This window comes from Eumetopias jubatus, unplaced genomic scaffold (assembly GCF_037043125.1).
Source record: "Eumetopias jubatus isolate StellerSeaLion01/CBP00866 unplaced genomic scaffold, mEumJub1_p1.0 scaffold_2, whole genome shotgun sequence".
Classification (NCBI taxonomy): Eukaryota; Metazoa; Chordata; class Mammalia; order Carnivora; family Otariidae; genus Eumetopias; species Eumetopias jubatus.
This window is the reverse complement of record NW_028274808.1, coordinates 25,523,478-25,549,061: the sequence shown is the minus strand read 5'-3', so window position 1 is coordinate 25,549,061 and position 25,584 is coordinate 25,523,478. Positions and strand designations below refer to the sequence as shown.

Here is a 25,584-nt window from a genome sequence, read left to right as displayed (position 1 = left end):
TTAGTTAAGTCATGGCAATAGCACTCGAGGTGACTTACACAGAGTTCTTGGAACATTCACATCCTTTGAATTCTCCTGTTGTCGTACGTGTAAGGAATCCTTTCTACAGGAAAGCAGACCAGTGGGAAAGAGGCCTTTTGTGGACTTTAACGGTGACCTTGGCTTTGCTTATGAGCATCTTTCTCTCGCTGGCTCCTTATCCTTGTAACTCTCTCAGCATCGTTTCCTAACGACCTTTGTTAGGAGAGAATCTCCATGCTTCCTGAACCTTCACCAGGGTTTCCTGTTTGTTAGTGAGTGGCTCAGTGGCAGTTTGGCCTTGGAATGATTTGCAGTCCGATTTCTCCTTCAGCAAATCTGATTTTCATTTTAGTTGATGCTAGAATGATACGCTTTGCAATCTGTGGTTTTTAAGGGTAAGAGTGAGATGTAATACACAGGAAAGCAGGCCAGACCTTTCCCTTACTTTAAACATTTAATAGTGCACTTGCGGATTATATTCTGTACAGATATAGAGCAAGTTATAAACCTCTTATTTTATTTTTTCTTTCACTTAGATTGTATTCATGTAAAGTGTATTTACATTAGGAAAAAAAAAAAAAGCCTTGAGGTACAAAACCCAAAAGAATATCTGAGGTATAAATACAAGTATATTTTAAATAATAATTTTTATCATGCTTTATCTATGTTTGAAAGCACAGTGGACATGTGTACATGTTTCTTTATCTTAATAGAATGGTATATACAACATATAATCTTACAAATCTGAAAGCTATTAAAATTGAATATACAAGTATATCTTCATGAGGAACACTGATATCCAAAATACTCAAATTTTAAAACTCTAATCTCCCCCCCACTGCAAATTCTTCAAAGAACCTTTGAAATAACACTGACAATGGTAACTAAATAATAACAAAATAAAAATCCTTCTTACAACTCTCATTCATACATTATTCACTTTTGATCCATACAAAATAAATTCACTAATACTGTCTCATGAGTCAATCTTTACGGTTACAGTAAAGCCTGGACAAAGACCACCCACCCTTCCAAAAAAACTGTGCTGGTGCTTTTTCAGTTTTTTTTCCCCCTGTGATAACCATTTTCCTTTACCGCTAAAAAGATAGTCCAAGGGCATCATTATAAAGGAAAAGAAAAAGAAATGTAGGGAAAACAAAGCAAAAAAAAAAAAAGTTGCAAAAAGGACAAATCCAACAACTAAATATGTGCAGCTTTCAGAAATGCCGTGACTAACAACAATCAGCATCTGTTGTTAAATTTTAATACCGTGGGTTAAATTTACAGGGATTTCCTTGGGACATACATAGTTTCCGATGTTTTCGGTGTGTCTTCAAGACCTTTGGTTATAAACAGGAAAATGCAAAGCATTACAACAGGTAAAAGGTTCTGAGGCTTGATTCAGGAGTAGATGTTAGGGTGTTCAGTCATTCTATCTTGACTTACAAAACAAACACAAAAACCCCCAAATAAAACTGTGCTTTGGAGCTAGTAATGGCGGGGGGTGGAGGGAGTAGTTTCTTCCCTGAACTAATCTATACTGGTTAAAAACTATATCACTATTTGCAATCAGGTCTAAAGACAACTGTGTTTGAGAAGGGACACTGGAATCAATCGACTACAATTACGTTTAAGGAAAGAGGAGAGGTTGGTCAAAAAGGAATGTGCTTAATAACTTGGAAAAAGAAATAAGCGACCAAGGGTGTTGGGTCCCCTTTCTGGATGGGTCCATGGGCAGTCAGATAATCTCAGGTTAACCTGAACCTGACGTATCAAAATCCTTCTTGAAGGCGTCCCAGTGTGCCAGACACTGTGTTCCAACGTACACATCTCTGCCATTCAACCAGCAACAAACACACATACACACATTCCTCTGTGCAAACCTTTCTTTGCTCATCTCAGTGAGAAACAGGTCAAAGAGTACCAACTATTCCAGTGGATACACCGGTCCCCCAACACACTGCAGATACAATGACATAGGTACACATACACCAGTATCACAAGAGAATGAAGTCTCTTCATTATTTTCTGTAAGGTATTTATAGTTTTGCTTCTCAGAAGCAACTTGAATAAGAATACTTTTTTTTTTCTTTTGCACAGTCTTATATATTCCAGGCAAGGTCTATAAACTAGACCTTCAACAAACAGGAAGCAGCTTTAAAAATGTCTTAAAATCGCTACAGTTGATCCCCACACTCCAACTTCTAGTTTTCTTAGTTTCAGGACTAGACTCGGAACCCATTCTTCCAAGGACCGGCAAAGGGCTTCCAGAAACAAACGTCTGGACGGTGGACACGGCCGCTCGGCTTCAGTAATCACCTAGATTTGGGGTCTTTGGTTTCAGTGTTCTGATTGCTGAAAGAGTCTCGGATCTTCACGACTTCAGCTGCACACAAATGTCCAAAAGATTTTGTGTACCACTCTGGCATGTGGCCCCTGCAACGGAAAGGAAAAGCAGATGGGTTCTTCACACTGGAAAGCCCCCAAAGAAGCCAGACGGAGCTCCGAGTACACTTCCAATGTCTTGATCCAGAAGCCACGTAAGCAAGGATTACTGCTAGTATTCCAGGGTAACCTCCTGGCATAGCCATTACACTTCTGGAACCAGAAGTTTCTCAAGAAACAACATACTGAGTACAGACACTGAGTGACATTGTTCAGGGAAAGCTTTAGCATACAGAACAAAAACAGATCACACAGACGGGTGAAAAAGTACCGAGAGGTAAAGACTGCAAATGAGAATTTAACCACCGTGGAAAGCTTTGAGAGGTTCATGTTTTGGCTGTATTGCTGAATTTCATTGAGTTTTCTGACATGAACACACATTCATCAGTGGCACCCGGTATAGGCCCGACTAATGGCTGAAACATACTATATATATTCACATATATTCATTATTTTCAAATACCTTTGAATATAAAATGAGAATCATCTGCTTGCCAGTTCCAGCTCTCATCTCCTATGGCTTTAAGTGCATGGCAGAAGCAGCGTATTACCACCTTCTCTAAGGGATCGAAATCAGGAAGCGGTTCCCCAAAGACCAAGAAACAGGAAGGTGTTACTTTATAAAAACTGCTCTGTAGGGAGCAGACAAGATACAACGATGTGTTCGTTTAAGCCATTCTCTGTAGCAGACAAAAAGTCTCATCTTCCTCATGACCCTTACCATGTCACAAAAATCAGAATCAGAACATACCTTAAGTCGGCTCTGCACATGTAGGTGAGTTTGGATTTCCCCGACCCGCAGGGTTCGATCAGATACCAGGAGAGAAGTACATTGACTCTCACCCCCACCACGGGGGCCCGGTCGTGATCCACGGAGGTGAGTAAAAGGGCACATGCCCCCTTCGGTAAATTAGTTCTCCATGTTCTGTAGCGACAAAACCAGAGGGGAAAAAAAAGATGGAATCGTCAGGAAGCCAAGTTGAAAATGGGCCCCACTGTCAAAAGAGACAGCTAAAGGGGCAGGATCAGTTCCTATGCTGTGTGACCTAGTCCTGGATGGATGGCATCCTCTGAACTACTGTGCAACGGGCTCTCGAGTGAGTAACTCCGTACAGAGCCGCTACGGTGCATATATATTCACACATCAGCTCTTTGGAAGAGAACCAATATGAAGTGTGACTGAAAACCATTTTTACATTTCACGAATGTATGAGCACATGGACATCCAAAAGAGCACTACTGCTCTGCTGGAAAGCTCTGGACTAATGATGTGCCATTTCCTCAAAGATTTTTGGAATTCCTCGTTCGATAATGTCTCCAGAGAATTTATGAATTACATATAATTCAGCTTTAACCACAGCTCACTTGGGACTTAAAAGTTATTTCCTGGCTTATGCATTCACTTGCTGTTTCTAGTGAGAAAAATCTATCCTAGAAGGGGCAAGAAACTGCTAGCAATGAGCATATTCAATTGAATGTGCCTCTATTTATTTATCGTATTTTTAAATATTTTTATTTTATTTTTATTTTTTTTTTTGTATTTTTAAATATTTTTAAAGATTTATTTATTTGAGAGACAGTGAGAGAGCATGAGCGGGGAGAGGAAAAAGCAGACTCCACACTGAACGCAGAGCCTGATGCAGGGCTCGATCTCACAACCCGCAGGTCACAACCTGAGCCAAAATCAAGAGTTGGATGCTTAACCAACGGAGCCACCCAGGCGCCCCAAATGTGCCTCTATTTCTGAGTTCAATTCCAAAAGCGTTCAAACTATTTTCAGGATGAACACACTGCTGGAATACATACAGACACATTTCCCGTATCTGGAAGGGTTCAACACTATTTCAAAGGCATACCTTCTACTTTACATAATTTTACCATCTCATCACATTCAGTGACACCAGGCACATCCTTACTACAGGGATCCATTCGGAAGCTCTCACCTCAAAACAACGTAGTCCCGGGCAGGGTGGGGCGCCATACTGTTTTGGACATACTGGTAAATTTCAGTTTGGCTGTCCAGGATTTCAATCACTTTGGAATCCAAAAGGTCTACGTCCCAGAGGTGCTGTTCTTTGAGGAGGCGCTTTAAGATTTCCTCAGGCATGGCAGGGACTTCGATGGTGGACCGCCAAAGCCTTAGGGGAGGTCCTTCGCTCACCTGAAAAGAGGATGTATTTTTCAGCGCTAAGACCATTCACACACCCCTACACTTTGAAGGCCAATTGCCAGTTGTATGTACAGTCATGTGTTTGGAGACTAATTATTATCTATATGTTGGTATCCCCAAGTATATTCAAGAGCAGGCCAGAAAACCTGGCCTTTGGCCAATTTTCTGATCCAAATTATTAACATTTGTTTTCCTGGGACTCATATGAGGGTCAATGCAATAAAAATCAGATCATTTATCTGCATCCTAACATCTGCATGGCCATCCAGATGCTGTCACTGTTTATTTCTTTTCAAGGTGGTAGAGACGGGATCAAGAAATACTATCACGGGCCTATCATGCTAAGCCATACAGGACGTCCCTGCCCTCAAGGGGCTTTTAGTCCTAACAAGTTAATTTCTCCCCCAAGTAATCCCCACTCATTAAAGGGCCAAGAGAAGAGTGGCTGAGAACAGAGGAGCGTGCAGGGGGATTCTGATCAAATTATGGAAATATCTAAGCATGTCATAGAATGCCCTAAAGCCCAATACCTATTGCCCAGGGAACTGTACTGTGATTCTGTGGAACCAAAGGATTTCAGTAAATGGTCCGATTCCTCCAACAAGCGTGAGTTGACTATGATTCCTTGCTGACCTGGCTTCCACTCTTCCCCGGGGAACTGAATCACCTGGCTGGCCAGGTCTACAAGGAAGGGAATGGGTGACAGATGCCCATGGAGAGCTGAGCTGGCCACAGGGTCTCACCTCTGATGAACCTGAACCCTGACCGCTGGAACTCAACCAGATGACAACAGGGCCAAGCCTTACCTTCTTATAGGACAGCTCGGCCTGCTCAGACGTGGAGTAGCTGACCCAGCCTTTAAACTTCTCCTTGACCTCTTTAAACAGGCTGTCCATACAGTCCTGGAGGAAGTGCTGGTAGTCAGCTGACTCGTCATGATGCAGGCGCCCCAATGCTTCTAGAGTGAGGGGCTTCAGCTCCTGTTCTGTGTAGGAATTCCGACATCGACTCATTTCCTCAGGAACCTGTGGGGGACGTGAGAGACCAAAAGGAGGTGAGTGTGCCTGTATTTGTTCCCGATGCCCATCAGGGGAAGGGGCGGTGCGGTGGCAACACACTGGGCTCTCGGGGCGGTGCGGGCACCCCAACCGCTCCGTTTCCCTGAACACTGAGGGCTGGGCCTGCTGACCTCCCAAGGTATTGTGAGGACACAAACACATCACGTTCATAAATGTATCTAAAAAGCCTATTCCCATGTAAGGGGTTCTTCTGCTTTGGAAAGTCAAAGGAGGGTAAATGACGAATATGGGGCTTAAGTGCATGAGGACAGGCTTCTCAGATCCAGAATTTATTTCAGATCATTGGTTGCTTTTGCTTTTGAAGTCAAGGGGTATGGCGCTAGGCAAATTTCATTCAACACATTAACTCTAATGAGCTTATACATTATAAAATAAATAAGATGTTCTTAGAAAAGGAAAAAAAGAAAGACATTCTTGAGCTATGTATATAATCTCCGGCTGTGGAAAGATCTTTTGGTAAGATGTGAACAAACTCGGTGCCTAAGATTTTGTCTTCATGATTTATGTAATCCTCAACAAATAACAAAGCTCCCCAACTCCTTACCTGGAAAAGCTTCTTGCACTCAGCAATCATATGGGCCAGACCCTGAGTGGCAGCGAGGTTTTCATTCAAATCTTTCTGATCTGGTTTGCCCAAACTTTGTTTTCTTTGCATTACCCTAGGCAGAAGAAATAAGGGAGGGGGGAGATTCAAATATTTATGTGTGTTTAATTGATGTGTTATTCTAGGAAACCCAAAGGAGGAAAAAAAAAAAAACAAACCATCTTACCGAAGCCTATGTTACCAAGAGGTTCGGGAGAGCTTTACTTTGGTCACTAAAATTCCTCAGTTTTATCAGCAAAGCACAAAAACATGAAAGGGACTGTTTTCAGTGAGATCTAGGCTGTTTAAAGCTATCACGTTAAACAGGTTCCTATTTAAATAGGGCAGCTTGGAAGGTCTACGGCTGTTGGTGGAGAGACAGAAGGCAGCTTCAAGGGGTGCGAGGAGAGGAGGCATTGCACGTCCCAGTAAACGGTGTCACTCTTCTTTACAGCTTAAATAAATAAAATCCCCTCCCGAAGGCGAGGGGACCATCTATTGTTTCCTAGAGGTTTCTCTTAATCTTATCTGATCTCTCTCTTCTGCTCATCTCTTGTTCCCTATCCTATTGAAGATGGAATGCCTCAGTTCACGTGAGAACTAGATAAAAAGATATGTTAAGTTACTGTATGACTTTCAGAAGCAAAGCTGACTTCACCCAGCACAACCAGGCCTCAGGCCTGGAGCGAAGGAGTCTCTGTCCAGTACCTGCAGAGCTGAGGAAAAGGATCATCAGCTGGATGGGTTCGACGTAGGGGGTTAAGTCCCGTTAGGGCCTCCTTTCTTACCTACTCCGCTGTGAGGCCCTTACGGGAAACATTCACAGCAGTAAGAAGCTCCAACTGGCTCGGCCATCTCCCCTGTCAGATGTGGGCAAGGTACTTATTACACGGACCCTCCCTGCAATCTCACCTCCCTGCCAGGATCTTCACCTCCTATGACTGTTCCCAGGATTAAATGAGAGAATGAATGTCAAGGGTGTAGTCCCGTGGTTGGGTCAGAATCAGTGCTGAGCAAATATCAGCCTTTGATATTTTCCAGATCCTCTGACTTCTTCTTCATCTACCCCCAGCTTATATATGTCCAAGGAGAAGCTTTGCACACAATGGGCTTAGGCCAGGTCCTGGCTCTGAGGCTCAGTGTTATCCTTAGTTCTTTTAGAGCCAGCTAACTACCTTACAACTTCCAGCACAGGCTGGGGGCTTGGCTTTCTTGACCCTGCAGAAGCCAGGGCATCGAGGACCTTACTTCCAGCCAGTTTTTGAGGTGAGTAAATCTGCACGATTTTTTGCTGGCAGAAAGTGTGACGGCAAGGTCACAGAGGGTGCCGGGGAGGAGCAGGGCAAACATTTGCCACGGCAAAGCAGATACCCAAATCTCTCAAAACCTGGTTGCCACTAGACTGTCTAGAAAGTCACAGCCCCAAGGCTGAGAAGAAAGGAGGGAAGTGTGGGGGCTGTGAAGGAAGGAGGCAAACTCTGCTTGACTCAGGTGTGAATCCAAGAAACCCAGGGGGCCAACCGAGAAGGAAAGGTAGGCTGCCCCGGTCTGAAGAACAGAGCATGTGTGTGCACATCTCCTCGGACCCGTACCTTGGAGAAGAATTCTCTCTCTTCAGGGTGTTGAGGTGGAAAAGGGAAGGCGCTAGGCACACAGCCAGGTTGGTGGGAGTCATCTGGTTTTCTTTTACAGCTGCTGTGACATCGCTCAAGAAGTAAAGAAGGGTCTGTAGGACCTCCCGGTTCTCATCAGGTAGGAGCATAATGGCGGCCTTGATAGCCTGGAGGCGCTGGTCCTTGGGCACACCTGTACAACACCAGCATTTCCTCCGTCAGGCTCAGTGCTTTTCCACGCACATCACAAGGAAACGTCCCAAAGCAAATACCAGCCCCAACGACCTCAGCCCAGTACTGAACAGGCACTTGCAGAAAGTGTACTTGAGGTTAATATGGAAGAAATTAGGGACCGCCACCAGCGTCACTACCCTCAAGTATTTCCTGCCTGTGGAGGAGTTAAAAAGTTTTCAACACCCACAATGCCAATATCCTCCTAAATCCACCTCGGAGTTCAACTCCAGATATGATGCCTGTTCTTTTGGTTTACGGAATTAGTTTTTCTTTCCTAAGTATTTTTTTTCTTAGAAATCCCTAGTTTACCATTCTCGGTTACTGAAAACACACACATTTATACTTTGGTTTAGTCTCAGTGAAAAAGCGTATCTAACATATGTACAAAGGGATAAAAACTTTCTCAGCCTTTACACAAAATGTTCATTATCTCTGGGGAATTTCCATAATTATAACTGATCTGCTCATTCGTAAGATGCGGAAAGGAAGCTGCTAAAATACTCAGTTGAAACAACAGCTATTTTTACTAGTAATTTCCTTAAGCTTTGGAAAGCATACTGAGAGACAATTATAAAAATATATGCTTAAGAAACAAGCCAGTAAAATAATATACATGTAGAAAATGCTGGGCCCAACCTTCAGGTCTCCTTTACTAGGCAAATCTGTCTTTTAAGAGGCATGTGGTGGAAAAATCAAGTCACTCAAGTGCAGCTCCATAGGACAAACTGATTAAAACAGCTCCATGGTTACAATACATAACAAATACCTTGGTGGGGAAAATGTGACCTGTGTTTTCATAAAATCTGAAAGGATGAAACAAATAATGAAATAATCCAGACCAGCTCCATTTCTCATAAAATAAAGTCCAACGCGCTGGTTTAAAGACAATTCGAGCACGAAGAGAGAAGCTGCTTTTATATTACATTGCTGTAACACCACACTGAGCCAAGAAAAACACGGGGCTGTAAATGCTATAATCCTGATCTTGATCATTAATTTAGACAACTGTTTGCTTTAAGCTTTACTTAAAAGTGAGAAGGGCATGGTATTGTTTTCCCAAGTATTTCTGGCAGAAGCTGAGATGAATAACAGAAAAAGATTATTTATTCATTTTACAGCAAGATAAAACACACAGACACCTGTGAAGTTTTAAACCCAACAGGCCCTGCTGGAGAGCTGTGCATCAACAGAAATATCTTGGTACCTGCTCTTCTATAAGCATCTCAGATAACACTGTTCTAGAAGTGAATGAAAGCGTGAGCTCCTGGATCAGAACGTAAGAATGTGGGGAGCACCTGGGTGGCTCAGTGGGTTAAGAGTCCTACTCTTGATTTCGGCTCAGGCCATGATCTCAGGGTCGTGAGACTGAGTCCGGCATCGGGCTCTGCGCTTGGCATGGAACCTCCTTAAGTTTCTCTCTTTCTCTCTCCCTCTGCCCCAACCTCCCCCAAAAGAACGTAAGAATGTAGAACTGCTCCAGTAATGAGAGAATGATGATAAGGGAAATTTACTTTTGCATTATTCAACAGGTATACAGAAACCCGTTCCACAAACAAGGAGAAAAGGAAGAAACTGATGACACATACTTCCAAGAGGTCATCGTGTGGGTTCCAGAGAACGGCATGACAGGAAGCCACGGGTTTCAGCCGGTCCCACTTTTCCCCAAGGCCAACAACGTGGAAATCAAAGAATACTTACACTGATAGATCTGGAGAAAGGTTTCTGAGAGCTTGTTCGTCATTAGTGGCTCAGGAAGGTCTCGAAAATACTGCTTCAGCATGTCTGCCACATCATAAGCAGACTGCCCCTCATAGCTGACACAATCTATGGCACTTTCATTCATCTGGCGCAGAGCCTGGATCCGGGATTTGACACCAGATTTTCTGAAAAGCCCCACCTGTTGGAAGAAAAACATGACATGTCCGGATAGAAGCAATATTTCCACTACAGAATCATAAAAGGAAGCTTGAGTCCGAGGCCCCACGATTCCACGGGACCTGTGCACAGCAGTCCTCACCTGATCCAAACAGTGGTTGCGGAGGTAGCGCATGGCCTGCTGGATGCTCTGGGGCAGGGGCTGTCCCGTGCGCTGCACATTGACTGTCAGAGGGACCCCGAACACATTCCGGTCCTTGTAGTCTGGGACCTTGATCCTTTTCATGAACTTGGGCACAGCCCTATTTAAAGAACAGTAGTAGGGGTGGGGAGAGACGTTTATTTGTCTGTATACTCTTACCCATCTTTGCAGGTAAACCCCGTGGGCTTTAGAGCTGTGCTAATAAGGTGGCTATTTAAATAAAATTACAGATTTAGTTCCTCAGTCGTATTAGCCACAGTTCAGGTGCTCATGAGCCATCTGTGGCCAGGAGTTACCAGATGAGCAAATATAGAACGTTTCCACTGTCACAGTTCTGTGGGACAGGACTATTCTGGATCTTCCGAGAGCTGGGGGCTATGAGACCCAGGGACATTTTCTCTGCTGGGGATTCTCCTTCCACTATTAACTCTGAGAACTGGGTCTATATTCTTAAGGGAGCCGATGGGCTTCCTTACAAAATGGCAGCATAGGAAGGAATAAGAAACAGAAAACATTCAAGACCCGAATGAGGCGCTTCACGACAGAATTTGAAAAACATGTTCCCGTTTGTCCTGTAAATGGACAAGAATCATTTCTAAGTTTCTGATGAGTTTCAAAGCATTTAAGGTATAAAAGGATCATGTAATGCTGGATGAGAAAAGAGCAAATACGTGGTGTTGGTCCAACATAATGAGAACCAACTCCAGAGCTCAACAATGGGGGCCAAGCTAATGACCCGAAGTCAAAATAAATCCTCCTGCTGATGACCCCGGAGTGTACCACATCTTCAGGTTTCTAAAGGAAGACGGAAGAGAACAATGAAGGTTTTGTGAGCCTACGCCAGGCTCCCCGGAGTCCTAAAACCAGGTCCAGCCCCAGCAGTACATGGAACAGCAGGAAACCGATGTCACGCATTTAATGCTGTCAAGCAGAAACTTCAGCTCTAAATGTGACCTCTCTAAATGGGACAAGAAAGGGCACGGCCGAACAGGAAAAGAATTTTGTGCAGAATTTCTCCTTATTCCATGGATCTCACAATGCAAGGCTTTTACATTTGGTTTTGACTCACTGGAAAAACTGACCAGAGCTCAAGAAGTATTACGGACTCTCAGATTCTTGAGGGTTTGGTGGGAAGGGGGTGGACAACTCAGAAACGAGAATGTAAAATATGTACTTTTAAATAGCCAGCAGGGAAAACAGGGCTCTAAGCGCCGAGGAACACTGCAGAAGACAGGCTGCTTTGACTTCTGAGGGCTTCCCAGCAGCCACGACACGTTACTGTTTATAGCCCTACGAAAGGTAAAATGAAAGTGCAGAGCCAAATTTGTATTTCCATACAGTTAAATATATGGTATCATGGCTACAAGTGTGTATAATACTCGCTTTGTCGGGGGGGGAGGGGGAAAGCCCAGCGGCGGAATGTGCAAAGAACACATTACGATCTCCACCGAGAATCTGAAGCATGTGGGGATAAACTGGTCAATACTTATTTCTGTCATTCAGAACAAACAACTTCTGTATTTAGCGAGGCTCACATAATAACAGCCTTTGAACGGGAGGTGCTTTGATGCTGAAGTTAAACTCACTCCGAGTCCTGAGGACAGGAGGACCTGGGGAGAGAAGGGACCCTTACGCTGCTTTGCCGACTCTCCCGGGCCCCTCTGGTCGCTGCTAAGGGAAATGGGCTGCTTCTCTGTTTTTATAAAAAGAGGAGGTTGTGCAACTGGGATGATAAAACACTCAGATGAGTGAAAAGGCCTAAGGATACCCAGCCGACACAGTGAAATGTACTTGGATGTCAATCTGGAGGTAGGTCTCTGCTTTGCAGATTTCTCTGACAGCAGAGAAATTCAGGTATGCAAGCATTAGGTCCCATCCGTGACCCATGCGGCCTGACGGTCTCCAGCTCATGTTGCACACGCCAAGGGCTGTATTCTTGAAAGTAATTACGAACAGTTCATCCGATGAATTTTACCTTCATGTATATTTTAGCCTATAATGTCTTAGAGCAGTGAATTCTTTGGGCTTGTTATTCACTGTTCAAGAGTCTCTTTTAGAAAAAAACATAACCTGAATTTTTTTTAGCACAGGTAGATTTTTGAGTGATGCTTCAAATATTTACACCAGAAACGATTTCTAAAAACATACACGAAGAGGGTTATAAGGCCAGGTGCCATACGTCAAACATTTCAAAGTTGGTCTCAACATCCTATGATAAGAACAAAATTTTTCTTTCCTTCTTCCCATAAGTATGATCTGATACTATACATATATTTACCTGTGGGGGGGGCTATTTCTTTTTTCTCTTAAGATTTATTTATTTTGGGGGGGAGAGGGAGGGAGAGAGAGGGAGGGAGGGGGAGAGGGGGAGGGAGGGAGGGGGAGAGGGGGAGGGAGGGAGGGGGAGAGGGGGAGGGAGGGAGGTGGGGAGGAGGAGGGAGGGGGAGGGGGGAGGGGGGAGGGGGGAGGGGGAGAGGGGGAGAGGGGGAGAGGGAGAGAGAGAGAATCCTCAAGCAGACTCCCTGCTGATTGCGGAGCCCGATGAGGGGCTGGATCTCACAACCCTGAGATCATGACCTGAGCCGAAATCAAGAGTCGGATGCTAAACGGACTGAGCCACCCAGGCGCCCCTGGTGGGCTCTGGCTAACACTGGGAAGGAGGCACCTATACAGTGTGATGGAGCAGCAATGCATTCTCACCCCAGCAACCGGCGATTTGTCCACCTGAGAGCTGAAACTCACTCAAGCAATCCCGCCGCTTATTCCCTAAAGTGAGACTGGCTTGAGCAGTATCAAATACGGCCTCAAGAATGCAGAGATTACATTAGGATGATAGTCTAAAGCTATTAATAAAAGCTAGAACTGCTACACACTCAGCATTGGGACAGCTTCAAGGAGCTGACCAAAAACTTTTCCAATTAGTTTACTGAGCACAGTTAACCCTTACCAGCTGAAGCCATGCTTATTAGAAGGTGTGTATTTCTCCAGCAGAGCGGTTAACTTTAGGAGCGAGTATTTCTGCAGCAGGTTCATCTGGGCCACTGACTGGCAGTTAATCTGCAGTGATACAGAGTTTAAGCTCGGCCGATGGGAGCTCTGGAAACTGTGCCATCTCAGCCTGTGCCTGTGGGAGAAGAGCAGGGGAGGGGGTGAGTACAAGGGCTCTTTAACAGGCAGACCCGAGATCAGCAGCGGCTGCACCCTGGTGTCTTATCTCGGGAACAGAGAGGACTCAACTTCCATCCCATTCTTTTCCTTCCCCGGCTGTGGTAAAATACACGCGACATAAAGGACCTTCTTAACCACTGCTAAGTGTACAGCTCAGAGGCCTTAAATACCTTCTCACTGTTGCACAACCATCACCCCCAATCACCCCCAAGACTTACTTCCTCTTCCCAAACCGAAACTCCGGACCCGCTGAACGGTGTCCGTGCGTTTTGGACGTGAGGAGCGCCTGGTCTGTCACTTTTCTTGGGAGCCCACACGACTACGAATGCCACACCTGACCCTATCTCCTCCCCGCCCCCCCACGAGAGCGGAAGCAGTCCCTTCCCTCCCCTCCCTCCCCTCCCCCATCTCCGGAGGGAAGCAAGGCTCTCACCTATTGGACCTGGTCAGGGAGGCCCCCACCCCAGAATCCCTCCTTTCCGGGATGTCCGAGGGCTCTTCGGGTTCATTCAGGGAGTTGCCCGTACTGTCCAGGTCACTGGGCGTGGCTCGGTCGTTGTCCACATCCAGGTGTATCTGTTTGGGAGAGCTCGGGCACGGAGAGACCGAGTCCAGGGCTGAGTCAGAGTCTCCCTCATCCGAAAACTTCTCTGACCACTGGTTGACGATCCTCTGCATCCCTTTCACATGGTAGAGGATGTCATCCAGCTCGGGGAAGATGTCCTCGCTCTCCAGGTCGGCCAGGTCCCCTGAACTGGAATAGAGGACGGAGCCCGGCACGTTGTCGTAGACACTCAGGCGGCTGCTCATGGAGCTGGAGGAATTGCGTCTCTTAAGCTCCTTGGGGCTGTCGCTGCTGTTTTCCCTCCTCAGGCTGATGTGGCCGGGGCCGTGGAAGCTTCCAGTCCTCCAGTTCACGGAGCTGTTACTCCCCGAGGGCGAGAAACTGCCATTGGAGAGGGCCTTGGGGAAAGTGCCGGGCTTATGATCTTCCGGGATGTAGAACACGGCGTCCTCCCGGTAGCTCTCGCGGTTCTTAAAGTTCTGCTCCGTAACGCTGCTGAACGTGGACTGACTGAACGGATCAAAGCCCTCCAGGTACATGCCCACCCGCTTGTTGCAGGCGCTGAGGCTCCGGGTCCTGGTGACCGGGCTGGGCGTGCTCACGGCGCTGCTGGTCTCCGACTGGCTACTGCTGCTGCTGGTCTGCGTGGAGTTGGAGACGCTCCGCTTGCGCACGGCGGGCACGTTGATGTGGTTGCCGTTGAGCGCCGAGATCTCCACGCAGTTCAGCTGCTTCAGCTTCTCCTCGTCCAGCCCCTCCCGCAGAATGGGCCCGCTGATGATCAGCCCCAGCTTGGAAGGCGCCTTGTGCTTGCCGTGGTGCGAGCCCTTGAGCTTCAAGCTCTCCATGCGTTTCAGCAGGCTGCGCGTCTTGGACTTGGCGTTCTTCTCGGGGCCCTTCAGGCTGAAGCCGAAGCCGGACAGTTCCTTGGGAGAGGGCAGGCTGCAGAACGAGTCATCGTTGCCTGCGAAGTTGCCGGAGGAGCAGACGCTGAGGACCGAGTTGGTCCGGGGCGTCGCGGCGTCCCCGGCGTGGGGCGCGTGCACGGGGAGGCTGCCCGTGCTGCTGAGGCTGAGGACGGAAGCCACCTCCTGGCGCTCGCTGAGCTCCGTCAGCATGCTCTCGTGGCTCGCCGCGTTCTTCAGGTGGGTGCCGTCGGGGGCCCCGGGGGCTGGGTCCTGCTTTGGGGAAAAGACATCAAACTCTTCCAGCCGGGACCACCTCTTGCTGTCCCTCTGGAAAGTCCATTTGCCGCTGATCGCACAAGGCTCATCCTCGTCCGAATCCTCACTCTGCAAGCAGAGAATGGAGGCATTCGTCACTGGGACCGGGCGGGCAGCAGGGTGCAGGACGCGAGCTCGTAATACGCCATGGGCGTCGATTCCCCCTTTATAGCTCTACTGTGTCATGTATGAGCCGTTGAGTGGATGGTGACGATTTTATTATTATTTTTTTACATTACAAAGATGTACACCTCAGAACTTTAACAGGAAAAAGCCTGACCGAGTGTTTCAGGCTAAATAAGAGTTATTTGGTAGAAACTGTTGGGTCTATAAGGCTGTTCTTTAATTGCTCACAGAGGAAACCTCTGGAGATCTGTGAAAATTCCAGGCATGCAGAATATTTTGAACCGGAGTCAGCAACGGGTAGGACTCCCTCTGGTCTGCCTCCAGTTTTGCTGCCTGTTGACAGCATGTGTTTATATTCTCTTTTGCCATTAAAAAAGGTAGTTTTCAAACCCTAAGAAGAACGGTAACTGAAATCTGTAGCCACCCTAAAAGTGTACATCTCCTAACAGACCAATGGCGACACCAAGCAAGGTAATAAGCCCCCACAATTTTTCAGTCGGATACTTTTCCGCTTCTTACCTGTTCTTTCTCATCCCCTCCCCCTACCAGACACGGGGTGGGAGCTAATGCCACACGTGTCCTGTGAAGTTTCAACCTCAGACATGCTCCAGGCCATTTAACAAGGCTTCACAAATACCCAGTCCTGACAGCATGGAACATTCAAAAACGTGAAGTAACATCTTTGCTGACCTTGCTTGATTTATGGGCAGCACTCAGGGTTATGCCGCGTCACAAACTACTGCATCTGAGCCTTCTAGGCGGGATATCAAAAGGCACCGTTCAGTCTGATGCAGGTCCTTCCCACTGGTGTGGAAAATATCACATGACCCACATGTCACAGGCAATGAGTATAGAGAGCATTAAGGCTGACTTGGAGACTCCTCTCCACAGCTCAGTGGGTGCTGAGGTTCCAGTTCATTTGTTTAAAAGGTTTAACTCCCCCCAAGAAGGTAGCCTGTTGCAAGTCAGGGACTCTAGGATAATTAAAATTTGTACTCTGAACAGTCAGAAATATGTTCTTTGACCAAACTTATTCCTGTTTACTCTAATTTGTGACAATTACTCCCAGGACTACACCCACCTCTTCTCCTAAGATCTCATAAGAGGTCCTCACATTTCATACACAGAAGTTATGTACCACCATTTGACTAGAATGTGTGGGATTTCCTGCCCTTCCCTCCGTCCCCCGCCCCAGCTCTTTTCCTCCCTCCCTCCAGTCTCTCATTATTCTTCAGTACCCCACAAGCCAGCCTTCTCTTCCATCCCTGCAGCAGCTCTGAAGCACGGTTACTGTTATGTGTGGGGAGAGTCCCCAGAGAACTTCAGCTTTAGTTTCTGAAGGGAATAATGGAGGATTCACTGGGATTGCCTAAGCCTCATTCCTTTAATCTGTAGTAGGCACTGAGTTAACAAGGCAAAATAATAGATGATTTGTTCCAATCAAAAACAGTTGGAAAAAACCCCTCATAGATACAGAGAACAGACTGGTGGTTGCCAGAGGCAGGGGTCAAAAGGTACAAACTTCCAGTTATAAAATAAGTAAGTTTTGGAGATGTGATGCACAGCATGGTGACTATAATTCACCGTACTGTACTGTATATTTGAAAATTGCTAAGAAAGATCTTAAAAATTCTCATCACAACAAAAAAAATGTTATAACTGTGTGGTGATGGATGTTAACGAGACTTATTGTGGTGATCACACTGTAATATATATAAATATTGAATCTCTATGTTGTATACCTGAAACTAATATTATGTGTCAGTTTTATCTCAATTAAAAAAAAAAAAAAACAGTGGGAAAACCTCAATTTATGGGCTAGCTGCAACTACTGGTTTCGGTTACCTAAGGCTACTTGATCTTTGGTAAACCTGACTGGATTACAACATTAAAAATGTAGATTTTTGGAACAAGGAAGTGGTAAGAGTTTGAGAGACAAAACCTCTTACAAAACACATAATCCAGTTTTTGGTCTGCCTCCTTTCCTCCCATCCTATTATACATTTTATATACTCACTCTCTTCCGATGAGGACTAATTTCCAGCTTCATCACCGCACACTTGTTTAAAGTATTTAGACGCCTACAGGGCAAAGAAATAGTATTAGCAAAAATAGGAAACCACTGATGGGTAGATACATATTTTTTTTTTTCCAAACAGGTGACATGTGTAATGAGTTCCTTTATTCTATAAAAAATTATTCTATAATTTAGAACAGTGTTAGAAACTTCTTTACAAAGTGAATAGTTTAAAAATACCTTGACATTTCTTAAACTTCGTCATTTAGATTGAGTATTACTATTTTATAGTAAAAGGACACATTGCTAGGGTACTATCAGGTGCTTCTTATTCTTCACAGAACAAACAACTCTCAATGAGGAAATTTACTCTTCCAAGAGTCCCTAGGTTGATCTATTAGGTAGCTCCTCATAGCACCAAGAAATAAGAGCCAGTGATGTCCCCTTTCACAGAAATAGCAACAGCAACAAGGAACCGAGCAGTGTTCTTGGTAAATAAAAATAAATGGTATATTCTATCTCAAATCAAAATTCAAATAGAAAGATAAGCCAACTTTTAGACATAACAACCTTAGACACTCTGTTCAAAAATTTAGTGAGTTCTTATACAGAATGGAAATTGGAGCCTCTTTAATATCCAATTCTTTTTACAACTTCCTGTATGGGACGGGATAATGTTTGGGACAGTCATAGCTATAGTGGAAATGAGTACTGAAAACATTTTCACACAGCAGCTTCAAGGGTTAACAACAGAGCTCAAAAATCAGCACTTGAATCAGATTCTTCTTTGGAACAAGAGTGATATTTTTAAACATTTTTTTACCCCTGCCAAGGAGTAATGTCAATTTATAATTAGGGAAATGATTTCGGTTTGTTTGAAAATGAAATACCAAAAAAAAAAAAACCAAAAAAAAAACACAAACCCCCCCAAATAAAAGTCCTCATCAGGAAATAATGAAATAGCTGGAAAGAGAAGACCGTCCCATACTCAGAAACACATGGTATTGTAGAAGTGTGAATGACAGCTCCCTCTAACAGCTTCTAGATGACCAGCACTTGGTCTTCCTCACATAAACCTTTGGCATATCTGCTGTCTCCCACGCTCAGCTTTCCAGTTTTTCCTACAATTGCAATTCTTCCTTTTCCATAGGATAAGAGCATTTGATTCACACAAATTCAAACTGACCAGGAGACTGCTTCTAGGCTTTATCTTTGGGATTCTGTTCTTGCAACTCGTCTAACAACTTGATGCACAAGGATAGAAAGTATTTTTGCCTGCTGATAAGACTGCCTTTGATTTCATAGATTACGTGGTAGCCTGTTTATAGAATAAACAAAGATAACTCAGAATGCTTATGTTGCCTGTGTTCAGAAAAATTCTCTCTGTTGATGGGGAGAGAAAGAAAACAAGTAACTAAGAAAAATCCCAAACTTTGAAAGGAGTGGCTATAAGGTCCCTCCCTAGAGGGGCATACATTACTTAAATGACTTAGATCCACAGTGTTTTGAGTTCTCAAATGTTTTCAAGATTTAAAGAATCCGGAATGGTTATAGTTAGTCTTAGGTCTGGGTTTCATTAATCAAACCTGTAATCAAATACCCACTTGACTTCATTTGGGCTTTAATGGTTGAGTGGTGTTTATAACCAGGTTTACTAGGCATGGAAGCCTCTGGCGGCAGGGGAGGGGCTCACTTCACAAATTCTAGATTTGAGTCAAACAAAAAAGACCCTAGAGGCTAGTTTTATAAAGGTCAACATTATCTTTTTTATGTTGGTAGCACCAAGCTAATGGCAGTTCAATTTTGAAGCCAAAAAGTTATTTCTTGGGGTTTCTGTAAGATTCATTTGTTCCCAGGACCTCCAAAGAATGCCCACTGGTGAGACCTTAGCTACCTGGAGAAAGGACCACACTGACACGAAACAGTTAGAGCTAGACGGAAGGGGGCTCGCTCCGGGTCAGGCGCCATGCCCCGCACCACATAGGTGTTATTTCATCTTGGTCCTCACAACAACCCTATGGCACAGATACTACTGTTTTCCTTTTGTAGATGAGGACATGGGGCTTTGGAGAGGTGACGAATTGCCACAAGAGTAAAACATGGCAGTTCTGACATTCAAAAACAGTATATCCTGTATGCTTTTCCAAAATCAATCTTAATGATGCTAATACACAGGAGCAGCTTATACCTGAAGTATGATTCCCCAAACGAGTGGCAACTGGTATCACGCACCATCTGTCCGGAAGGCGTGGTCCCTCCAACCCCCCTGGGCCCTCACAGGGCCCAGCTCCACAGGAATGTGTCAGTCTTATCTGCTGGGCAACTTGTACCCTGCTCTGAAGGGGGAGGGACTACAAGGTGGGCCATCAAAGCTCCCGAGTTTTGCTGCAGGAAGCTGCAAGCACCCTGATAAAAGCAAAGCAGGGGGGTTTTGGGGCCTCGTATTCAAAGTGAAAACAGGGACAAGTGCGAGACGTGTGAGTAAAGAAAAAGGAACAATTTTCCAAGTAAGACCTGACAAATAAAAATTGTTCCGATTCTTAAAAGATACTTTCTTGGAATTAGTGCAATTGCTTTAAAAATGTACTTTCTTTTAACAGAACAGAAATAGTAACAAAGTTGAACTCCACTATGTGGCAGCCTGCTTGACATTGGTTAGGCATTCAAGGACTGTTTTACAACAAAGTGGAGACTGAAGATGATAGCTGGGATATGTACTTATCATGATATGATTATCACCTTATTTACATAATTCTTTGGTGTGTTGATAGGAATCAGTTGTTAATTCCAAAGGAAAACAGTGATAGGGAACATTTTTCAGAACCTAGAGAGACAAGATCATCTCAGTCCCCTGTACACCCAGCGTGGGGCTCGAATTCATGACCCCAAGATCAAGAGTTGCATGCTCTTCTGACTGAGCCAGCCAGGTACTCAGAGGCAAAGATCACTTCAGAAGAGGTGTTCTAATAGTACGTCGCAGTTTGCATTATTATCTGTATATGCTTCAAGGCAAGCAAACCACTCCCCCCTATTAATACTGAATGTGACTCTCTCATGATCTTGGCCTTATCATTGGGGTTCGATTATACAGCAAAACTAACGAGACTGGGACAAAAGCCAATCTCTCAAAGGAAACAAATACAAAAATCCCTTATAAGTGTAAGTGTAAGAATGTTGGTGAGCAATCCAAATCCCAAAAATGCTGTAGTTTCAAACTATAACTTTTGGTCACTACTAAACTTTATATTCAGATACTATTACCATGAGGGGCGCCTGGGTGGCTCAGTTGGTTAAGCATCTGCGTTTGGCTTACGTCATGATCTTGGGGTCCTGGGATTGAACCCCACTTCGGGCTCCCGCTCAGCAGGGAGTCTGCTTCTCCCTCTCCCTTTGCCCCTACCCCCGGCTTGTGTGCTCTTTCTCTCTCTCAAATAAAAAAAAAAATCTTTAAAATAATATTATCATAATTCTCAGGAAAACATTAAGTCGGGGGCACCTCGGTGGCACAACTGGTTAAGCATCAGACTCTTGGTTTTGGCTCAGTTTGTGATCTCAGGGTCATGAGATTGAGCCCCGCATTGGGCTCTGCGCTCAATGCCGAGTGTGCTTAAGATTCTCCCTCTGCCCCTCCTGCTCATGTGCTCTCTCTCTAAAATAAATAAATAAATCTTAAAAAAAAAAAAGAAAAAGAAAACACTGCCCTAAGTAGACTCTGCTACGAGATCAGCAAATATTATCCGTATAAGAATATTTATAATCGGGGCGCCTGGGTGGCTCAGTTGTTGTCTGCCTTCGGCTCAGGTCATGATCCCGGGGTCCTGGGATTGAGCCCTGCCTTAGGCTCCCTGCTCGGCAGGAAGCCTGCTTCTCCCTCTCCCACTCCCCCTGCTTGTGTTCCCTCTCTCCCTATCTCTCTCTCTGTCAAATAAATGGGTAAAATCTTAAAAAAAAAAAATATTTATAATAAATTTTTAAGTAGAACATTAATGTGTACATGGGAGCAGTTGTAACATTTATGTGTGGGAGGGTGGTAGGAAAGAGAAACCATGTAAGAATTATTTTATTTATTTATTTAAAAGATTTTATTTATTTGAGTGAGAGAGAGAGAGAGAGAGCATGAGCAGGGAGAGGGGCAGAGGGAGAGGGAAAAGCAAGACTCTCTGCTGAACAGGGAGCCCGACACGGGGCTCGATCCCAGGACCCGGGGATCATGACCTGAGCTGAAGGCAGACGCTTAACCGACTGAGCCACCCAGGCACCGCAAGAATTATTTTATTTAAAACAAACTTTAAAAAAGTTTTGTTTAAGGTAAAAATGTTAAAATTAATGTTTAATAATATTTTATGAAGTAAAACTTTTCACCTTTCTGTAACCATTTTACCATATATATTTAAAATCAACTTCTCAAAGTATTTCAACAGGGCAAAAGATGGAAGTCTACAAGATGTCTGTCAGTCTGGAGAGAACTGGACAAATCACAAACTTTCAAACCACACCACAGCTTCATGATTTACTGGCCCCCAAATTCCATGGGCTGAGAAACTATGAGGAAGACGCTAGCGTAGCTAATGAGATGAATATCACATCATCAGTAAAATAGGTTATCCCCCACCACTGTGCTGACAACTGGGAACCTATTGGGCATTTCAAAAGAGGATGCCGCATCATTTTCTTCAGAACATTTGTTTGGGCCTCTCAAAAGGAGAAATCATTTGCCTTGAGAAGTCTGTGTGAACATGGATAAGAGCCCTTGGCGTTTCCATTACAAACAAGTTGATGACCGTTACTATGAATTCTGAAGCATTTTTTTTTTAAAGATTTTATTTATTTGACAGAGAGAGAGAGAACAAGTAGGCAGAGTGGCAGGCAGAGGGAGAGGGAGAAGCAGGCTCCCCGCTGAGCAGGGAGCCCGATGCGGGGCTCGATCCCAGGATCCCGGGACCATGACCCGAGCCGAAGGCAGACGTTTAACTGACTGAGCTACCCAGGCGCCCCTGAAGCATTTCCTTTTTTGAAGAGAAAACCCAACTTCAAGATTTCTTCCACATACTCAAATCTGGGCCTCCGTTTTGGGCCTAATAATTTTCAAAGCCCTTTAACACCCATTACCTCATTTCTTCCTCACACTTAACCTTTGAGACATCATTCTCTGCATCCGAGAAAACAGAAACCCAACCAGCATACACTGCAGAGTCCAAATACAGACGAAGGTCTAGCTGTTTTCACAAAAGATCCAGAAACACAGATTTATTCCCTTTAAAGGGAGGTGGCTTCTTGAACAGAACGGAGAGCCAGTGGAAATCACAAAGGGCAGAGGATGACCTTCTCAGAGGAGCGCAACACAGTTTCAAACTGATATTAAAAAAAAAAAGTATTCAAGAATCTAATCATGAGCCCTTTGGGCTGCAATGTTGTGGTGATATTTTTATGACTCAGAAATGCCTAAGCTGTTGCTGCTGTTCAGATGGCCCACTTACTAAGTGGCGTAAAATGTGTGAGATGGGCGATCTGACTCAGTGCGTAAATATTTCCTAGAATCCATTTTATGAGTGACCTCATTTATATGTGTTATCACCAATGACGAATTGAAAAATAAATTAATTCTACCCCACAGCTAAGCATTAAAATATTTTAAAAATGTCTGGAGTAGTTTCTATTCCAGATGTTGACTTCTTCCCTCCCAAACTGCATTAGTGACATTTTCTCATTCCTGATGACATAGCTTTGGTATTACACACTACAGTGAGGGACGTGGGATTATAGGTTGCTTTCAGAAAATGTGTACTTACTCTGGACATTTCTAAGCAGCCGTTTCATTGGATTTGCAAAGTGACAGTGTCTCTGTAGTTAATATGGCATTCTTTTTTTCTTCAACCATGAGAACTAGTCTCTTTCATACACCATTCTAAAGATCCTACCTATATTTCCCTAAAATCACTGCTGAAGTTAGTGGATTCAAAAAACACTGCATTCCATAAGAAAGGCAAAAAACTGTACTTTCCCTGAGCTACTTTCTGTGCCTACAGAGCGGTTAATAAATACCGAGTGCCATTCTACCTTAAAGATGTTCTTCCAAGTTAAAATAAGTACTGAATAAAAGAAAATTCATTTCAACTTTACATATAAAATCAATATGTGAATTTTTTCTGTGTATAATTTTTCCCCAGAATTCAGCTTCTATAGCTTGTAGGCTTTGAGGAAAATGACGAAGCATGAATAACTTAAAAATGAGTAACACGTCCTGAAGAGTTGGGGAGGATTATCAGTGTCTCATCATTGTCTGCTACATGTTTTATCACTTCTACTTCACTGAAACCCACCAGCTGCCCCTCAGCCGAAAGACCCACCAGCACAACGAACAAGGATTTCTGACAGTTTTATTCACGTCTCACATCAATGCTCATTTACTGCCTGTCCTCTGTAGCTTAAAGGCTGTGCTGAGTTCTTTTACAACCTTACTTAATCCTATTGTTACTTTTTTGTACCTGGGGAGGCTGAAGAGATTCAGAGAAACTTCTTTGGAATTCAAACAATGGTTCTCCTGACTCTAGCATGCCATAACTTCCCCCCACCCCCCACCGCCTCTATTCCTCTCAATGTGTTATTTTCATTCAATCTAACAGCAGCTTTGACTCTGTCAGAGTATCTGGCTGGGACTGTACACTCCATTACCCTGTTCCAAGTTTCCAGACCATCTGAACATTCTGTTTCAGCAATCATATGGTATCGAATATGGAATGGTCTATTTGAGTACCTTCTAGGGCAGTGCCATTTAATGGCAATACTAAACAACAAGATGTTACTTATTATAATTAAAAGGCCTATGATTTATAAATGAAGTAAATTACCATAACCATTCACTAATCAAACACCTGACTTAATTAGTAGAACCAACGTGAGCAAAACCCATTTTGATGATAATACCTCATTAAAACAAACAAACAAAAAAAGAAAACACTCAAAACATTTCCATTTACCTGCATAAAGCCTCAATGGCGTCTCTGTCCAAAAAATCATGCTCTCTCTTGACCAAGGAAATATCAATGGGGAAAAGAAGATCTGTAAGAAAAATAAAAACATACATTTATTGAACACCTAAATTCTTGCCAATCTAGCCCAGTTTAGCAGAGGGAAAAAAAAAGTAATTTCTTGAATACCTGTTGTACGCAGGACACCTTACTTCCTATCAAGTGCTATGGGAGAATAAAGCAACTTAGGACAATTCCATCAGTGTCCTCAAGGAGCTTAGATGTAAAGTGGTCTGTACACTCAAATATCCCTTCTTGTCACAGAAGTGGTTCAAAACACTGTTCCACCTTGAAACAAATGAGCAGGCAACAGATCCCTGCTGTAAATTATAGTTTCAGCCAGAATCAACACCAGAAGGATGCTTCCTTTCAATGGGGTGGTGGTGGTTGTTCTGTTGTCTTTCCACGTGTGTCTGCTCACATTTGGTCAGGGGAAGAGGTCACGGAAAACTGAGCCAAGGCAAGGTCTACAGAACAATGGCAAGTGGTAGGAAATGGAATCTAACCATTTGCATGACATCAAAAGCTAAAGAGAATTCAGGATATGCTATTTTTAAACAAATATTAGCACTTCCATATGGCTTTTCAGGAGTTTATATAACTCCCCCCCAAAACAAAAGGCCAGCTACAAAGCTGCTGGAGAACAATGGGATCCCAAATCCCTTAATCTGCAGGAGAGTTCAATACTCTTAAGAATACTAGGAGTTATATCAGAACTTAAAAGGAGAAAGGGGGAAAAAGTCAACTCAATAGAAGAATTCCCTTTTTATCCCTTTTTGATAAATACATTCAAGAAGACGGGAGAGAGACCCACAGCACCACTGTGGAAATTTACAACAGCTCTGGAATTGCCACTAGATAAAAACAATTTACCCTCTTTGGAGTTCCAGCTATTAGGGTATAATTGGTCTTTCCTGTAGAATGCTTACATAATATGATGAGTAAGAGTTCTTCTGTGCAACTCTGTAGGTCAGGAATGGGCAAAATAAATCAGCAAAGCAGGAAACTGGGATTACCATAACCAAACAAAAACAAAGACAAAAACAAAACAAAATAAAACAAAAAAACAACCCCATGGACTCTGAAATGGCTAATGCTTTATACTAGGATGGACAGGGCTCTCAGGAGATGCAAGTGATTAGTCATGTTCTAGTTCTTGGGTTGACTGTGACGTTTTCAGGGCTTCCAACTTCCAGTCACTGGTTTCACAGAATGGACCTCCTTATTCTTAACAA

General features: G+C 44.1%; 1 protein-coding gene across 2 annotated transcripts in view; it reads right to left on the bottom strand.

Annotated features, from left to right (window-relative positions):
- Positions 1-1,175: 1,175 nt before the first annotated feature.
- The window catches only part of DLC1 (DLC1 Rho GTPase activating protein), a 404,280-nt gene continuing 379,871 nt past the window's right edge, over positions 1,176-25,584 (bottom strand). Inside the window, exons 6-17 of one of the 2 annotated variants that reach the window (XM_028094146.2) lie at positions 24,299-24,380; positions 17,322-17,385; positions 13,824-15,247; positions 13,170-13,346; positions 10,163-10,322; positions 9,844-10,042; positions 7,891-8,104; positions 6,260-6,374; positions 5,443-5,661; positions 4,410-4,627; positions 3,218-3,391; positions 1,176-2,457 (exon numbers count right to left, since the gene is read on the bottom strand). In XM_028094146.2, coding sequence (XP_027949947.2) covers positions 2,337-2,457; positions 3,218-3,391; positions 4,410-4,627; positions 5,443-5,661; positions 6,260-6,374; positions 7,891-8,104; positions 9,844-10,042; positions 10,163-10,322; positions 13,170-13,346; positions 13,824-15,247; positions 17,322-17,385; positions 24,299-24,380 — 3,167 coding nt within the window. In that variant the 3' untranslated portion in view covers positions 1,176-2,336. The remainder of the gene's footprint in view (positions 2,458-3,217; positions 3,392-4,409; positions 4,628-5,442; positions 5,662-6,259; positions 6,375-7,890; positions 8,105-9,843; positions 10,043-10,162; positions 10,323-13,169; positions 13,347-13,823; positions 15,248-17,321; positions 17,386-24,298; positions 24,381-25,584) is intronic. The other variant, XM_088021391.1, reaches the window with a different exon arrangement.